At 29.1% G+C, this 6,000-nt stretch overlaps 1 protein-coding gene across 1 annotated transcript; it reads left to right on the top strand.

Moving 5' to 3' along the window:
- Positions 1-2,758: 2,758 nt before the first annotated feature.
- Positions 2,759-4,366, top strand: LOC127246220 (stemmadenine O-acetyltransferase-like). Its single transcript, XM_051267471.1, has one exon. The coding sequence runs from the start codon at positions 2,833-2,835 to the stop codon at positions 4,129-4,131; it is 1,299 nt and encodes a 432-aa protein (XP_051123428.1). The 5' UTR covers positions 2,759-2,832; the 3' UTR covers positions 4,132-4,366.
- Positions 4,367-6,000: the final 1,634 nt, after the last annotated feature.

The raw sequence follows: 6,000 nt of genomic DNA, 5'->3' as shown, positions 1-6,000 counted from the left end.
GTGTTTAACTTGAATTTTAAATAATATTATTCAATCAGGATAATTTTTAATAAAAATATAAAAATATTATATTTTTCTACAAATTATTATTACTAAAATTAAAATCAAAACCTCAAATTTAAAACAAAATTAAGCAAACCCAAATACACGTAGAACAAATAAATCCGTATCAAATTCCCCTCGTTTAAACCATGAAGTCAACTTTAAAGCATAATAATAATAATAATAATAATAATAAAAACACTGGGGTTTGTTTGGAAATAAGTTAATTAGGAGTACTATTGTATAAATAGTATTTATTCAGTCTCGTTGAAAAATTGTTGTTTATTTTTTTTTTTACGTAAAATTTTTTATATAAATATTATATTGGATTATTGTAGAAAAAATAAAAATACTTCTATGAGTATTATGTAATATAAAAATAATGACATATGTGTAATATATTGTAAATTGAAATGATATTTATTATGTTAGGTAGATAGTACAATTTTTAATATGATATAAATAAATATTTAATACAATATTTAAAAAATTAATAAATAATAATATAATAATATTATGGGAGAATATTAATATTAGTTCTAATATAATTAAAACGTATCAGATTTTATCTTAATATAAAAAATTCATTATTGGACTCTTATTATAAATAATTTGAATAGTTGTATGACGTGATATAAATAGGTGTTGATGTGATATTTTGAATATAAAATTAATTTTTAATATAATATAAAAAAATTTAAAATAAATGTTTAATTTGATTTTTTTTTAAAAAAAAAAAATAATATATTTAAAATCCAATCTTAGACAAATATAACTTAAATGATAAAATCAAAATTGATTAAAATTATTTATAATAAAATTAAAATTAATGAATTTATTATATTAGTTATAGTGGGACCAATATTAGTTTTTTCTGTACGATTATTTATTTTTTAATTATTGTTATACTATTTTTGTAACGTTTCACAATCATTTTGGTTCCAATTATTAATTCCCACCGGGGTTCAATAATTAGTAAGTGCAGCTGTCGACAGCTAATTGGAGCAGTACTGTCTGTTGGATCTTCTAAATAAATGATGATTGTATTTTGCTAAAATTTGGTACGATAAATTTTAAAATAAAACAAAAATGTGAATTTGTTTCACTGCAAATCGAAATTGATTTAAAATTTAGTACTATCTCCGTGCATGTCTTGGTGACGGTAGACACGAAAATTTATGATAAGTTTAATTAATAAATAATTAAAAATGTATTAGTAAAAATAATTAAATTATAATATAAATAATTATAGATTAATATTAAGATGACTAATTAGTTTAATTAAAATTAAAAATAAAAATAAAAAGACTATTAAAATGGGTAATTATTTTCCAAAAAATGAAAGTGACATGAGATGTGAGACAGATATAAATGACGACATGGACATGGTAAGTAGGAGTGAGGGAGTATTAATTTAAATAATATCTTAATACATATTCATTCCGTCCACTTACAATGTTTACATATTTCTATTTTGAAATGTCCAATTACAAAGTTAACATTTCATTAAATACCTTATTTTTTTTCACAAATATCATTGCTTTACATCACATTATTACTTTTACACAAAAAAAGAAGTGTAAAAATATCATTACACTACTTTTAACTACTCACTATAATTAAAATATTATTATTTTTTAAACACTGCGCCAAAAGTAAATGTAAACATTGTAAATGGACGGAGAGAATATTTTATAAGATAAAATAAATAAATTTTTCCATTAAAAATAGTATAAATGAATAGTATTGATTTAGATTTAAAAATTGTCTTAGTTAATTTGTCCATTTTAATTTCATTCTAATTATCTTTTAAATTTAATTAAATTTATCTTAATTTTAATCTAAAATTATTTTTATTATACTATTATTATTTTTACTAATATATTTTTAACTATTTATTAATTATATTTTTTTCTAAATTCTCGTATATATAATAAATGATACATAGTTAATAAATGGGAAAAAATCAATTTTTTTTTAATATAATCAAAATTTATTAATTTTGGTCATAATATAAAAAACTCATTAATTTTGGTCTCAATATAACCAAAATTTATCAATTTTGGTTTCAATATAAAAAACTCATCAATTTTAGTCCCAATATAAACAATTTCAATCAATTTTGGTCCTATTATAAACAATTTTAATCATTTTGATCCCACCGTTAAAAAATTAACGGAAATTGCTGACGTGGACATAACGGAGGTGACGTGGCAGTTGACCTGAAAAGTACACGGTCTTGTACAATTATACATGACTATGTTGTTACATGACCATGTATATTTCACTGTATAATTATACATTGACATGTTTTCACACGGCCATGTTGTTACATGACCATGTATAATTATACACTTAAATATCCATGGTCATGTTGTTACACGACCATGTACAATTATACACGACCATATTGTTACATGACCATGTATATTTCAGTGTATAATTATACATGATCATGTTGTTACAAGACCAGGACCATGTATAATCATGATTTAATAATTGTACTACCTATCTAACATAATAAATATTCTTTTACTTTACAGTATATTAGACAAATTTTATAAATATTAAAAAATTTAAGTGCAAAAATTAAATAGCAACCTTGTACCGAAAAGGAGGAATTATATGTATTTAATAACATTTTCATTTAAAAACACATGTGAACAAACCATATGTTACGTAAACATCAGTCTCCCTATCCCTATATAAACCCGCATAAGCTTTCCTAATTAGTAGTGTATCTGTACCACAAAGTATAGTACTTCATTATCTCTCATTAATTTCTCAAAAATGACGAAGTTATCCGTGGAGTACATCCAGCCGTCGTCCCCAACTCCCCAACACAAACGAAATATCAAACTCTCCTACTTAGATCTCCTCCACCGCCCCACCTACGCCTCCATCCTCTTCTTCTACGAAGCCGCCGTCGCCGGCGCCGGCGCCGACCAGTCCCAAATAATCCGCCGCCTCAAAGACTCTCTCGCCGACACCCTCACCTCATTCTACTCCCTCGCCGGGGTAGTTCATGTCGGAAAAGACGATGCCCACATCGACTGCAACGACACCGGCGCCGAGTTCATCGAGTCCCGCGTCGACGTCGTCCTCGCCGACGTCGCCGCCGAGCGGAACGTCGACGACTTGGGGCCGTACGTAGTCGCCGAGAGCGAAACCAAAGCTCCGCTCGTCGTCAAAGTTACTTTCTTCAAATGCGGAGGAATTTGCGTCGCGATTAGTCTACTGCATCTCGCTGCCGACGGCGGCTCGGCGGCGATTTTCGCCGACGCCTGGGCGAAGACTTGCAGCGGGAAGCCGGATTTCGCGCCGCCGACTTTCGAGGCGGCGGAGTATTTTCCGGCGAGGGAGTTCCCCGACCACCACAACGGGAAATTCATGCCGTTGGGCGACGAAAACTTCGCCACGAAAAGGTTCGTCTTCGACGAGGAGATGCTTAGGGTTTTGAAGCGGAAAGCCGCGTCGAAATCCGTGCCGTACCCGTCGCGAGTGGAGGCGATCTCAGCTTTCATTTGGGAGCATTTCATAGCCATGGCGAATTCGTCGCCGGAACCCTCCACCGGCGCAATTTACCCGGCGATCCAGGCGGTCACTTTGCGGGGACGAACAAACCCGCCGGTGAATCTCAAAAACGTGCTGGGCAACTGCTACATGCTGGCCTTCGCGAAGCACGAGGCCACCGGAGATTCCGCCGGCGGCGAGGAGGGGTTTTACCAGAAGCTGGTGCAGGAGATGAGGAATTCGATCAGGAAGATCGACGGGGATTACATTTCGAGGTCGCAGGAGGGGGACGATTATCTGAAGGATTTGCAGGGATTCTCGGCGCGGCAGGCGGCGGGGGAGCTGATGGATGGATGCGTGTTCAGCAGCTGGTGCGGGTTTCCGTTGTACGAGATAGACTTCGGGTGGGGGAGACCAGTGTGGGTGAGCACGGCGGCGGTGACGGTGAGGAACACGACTATTCTGATGGGGACGAGGAGCGGGGGGGCCATTGAGGCCTGGGTAAACATGGAGAAGGACAAGGTCGACCTTCTGCAACGCAAAATCGATCTCATTCTGGAAGAAGACCGCCATTGATTTAGTTTCAGAGATTGAAGAAATTAAAAATTAAAAAAATGTCATTTGCGAATTTGCTTTCGGCGTTGTCGGGTTTAGTTAAATAATTAATTAAGTTCAACTAGATCGGAGAGGGATTATAAAATCGTTGGCATTTGTAAGGGATTTTGGATTTTAGTGTTTTTTTTTTTTTTTTTTGGTTTTTAATTGTATTTATATTGAAAGTATTAAAATAATATCGTGTTTGATTAGTTAATTGTGATAAGTAAAAATTAATTTAAATTCAATATACCACATCTAATATCTATTTATATCATATGATATCCTAATTCAAAATCCAAAGCTACAAACAAACACACCTTAAAATTAATTCTAAAAACATCATCTCATTTTTTCCTTTAAAAAATATCAAATCAAACATCTATTTTTTAATTTTTTATATTATATTAAAAATTAATTTTATATTCAAAACATTACATCAACACCTATTTATATCACATCATACAACTATTCAAATTTAAAATTTTTACTATTCAAATCCAAAACCCAGACAAACACACCCAATCCATTTTCTTTATACTCCATACCACATAATCCTTATTAATGAATTATCCGAATTCTTCATTTTTTCAGAATAACTAATCTACTTGCTATAGATACTTTTTTAAAATGTATTACTCTCTCCGTCTCACATACCGTGTCATAGTATTTTAAGAGAAGTATAATTAGTAGATAATTAATAATGTATTAGTTTAAAATGAGATTAAAGTGTGTAATCATTTTTCAAAAAAGGAAAGTGACATGGAATGTGGGACGAACAAAAAAGATAACGTGGACATGATATGTGGGACGGAGGAAGTACTAATTTTTTTTTAAACAATACATATACACTCTTTCTTTCTTTCAATTAAAATATATATAGGATATATTTTTTTTATTTTTTTAGTTATTTTATTCACTAAAGTCTCAATTTTAATCTATTTATTTTTAAAATGACAATTTTGGTGCTTTTTATTCGCTAATGTGATAATTTTATTCTCTCTATTTTAAAATTGTATTTTTTTTTATCCCTTATTCATTTAAAAATTTTAATTTTAATATTTAATTATTATTTTCTGTAAAAATTAGTACATATTATTATTATTCTCTTTGCTACCTAAAAATATTATCATTACTTTTTTTTTTCATCTAAAATATGGTTATTTTTATTTTAATTAAAAATCATACTATTTTTTTTAAAAAAAATATAAAAGATAAAAAAAAACTACACACCACTTTGAAAGTTATGACAAAATGTATATTTTTTTATTTTTTGTATTATATAAAAATATTATATATATTATTGAAATAATTAAATACATATTTTAATTGTATATGTATACTATATTATAAATTAAACAATTTAATTCCAACTTAATTTTAACTAAAAAATAAAATCGGTAACCAATGGATTTGTTTGTTTTGTCAGAAATTTTCGATATATTTTATAAAAAAAAGATTAATATACTATATTTATTCATTATTTTTAAATTACATGCACAATTCTATATATTTGACATAAATTTTTTTCCTCTACATCAAAACACAAAACAAACACAACCTATCATTCCCGGATAATATAAAGTAAAAAAAACAAATAATAATAATAATACTCCCTCCGTCCCATGTAATATGGGTGTATTACTGTAGACACGGAAATTTAGGTAAAGTATAATTAGTAAGTAATTAAAAAATGTATTAATAAAAATAATTATTATTTAGTAAAAATAATTATAGATTAAGATTAAGATAACTAAATAGTTTAATTAAGATTAAAAAAAATTTAAATTTTAAATTTTAAAATATGATTAAAGTGTATAATTAGTTTTTCAAAAAAAAAAGACAAATTAT

The sequence above is a fragment of the Andrographis paniculata genome, unplaced genomic scaffold, assembly GCF_009805555.1.
Source record: "Andrographis paniculata isolate CXL003 unplaced genomic scaffold, ASM980555v1 Contig30END, whole genome shotgun sequence".
Classification (NCBI taxonomy): Eukaryota; Viridiplantae; Streptophyta; class Magnoliopsida; order Lamiales; family Acanthaceae; genus Andrographis; species Andrographis paniculata.
The sequence above is the reverse complement of the archived record's forward strand: the minus strand, read 5'-3'. Positions and strand labels throughout refer to the sequence as shown.

What these genes read in the sequence shown, in the direction of transcription:
- LOC127246220 (XM_051267471.1), top strand. Translation starts at nt 2,833, where the DNA reads ATGACGAAGTTATCCGTGGAGTACATCCAGCCGTCGTCCCCAACTCCC.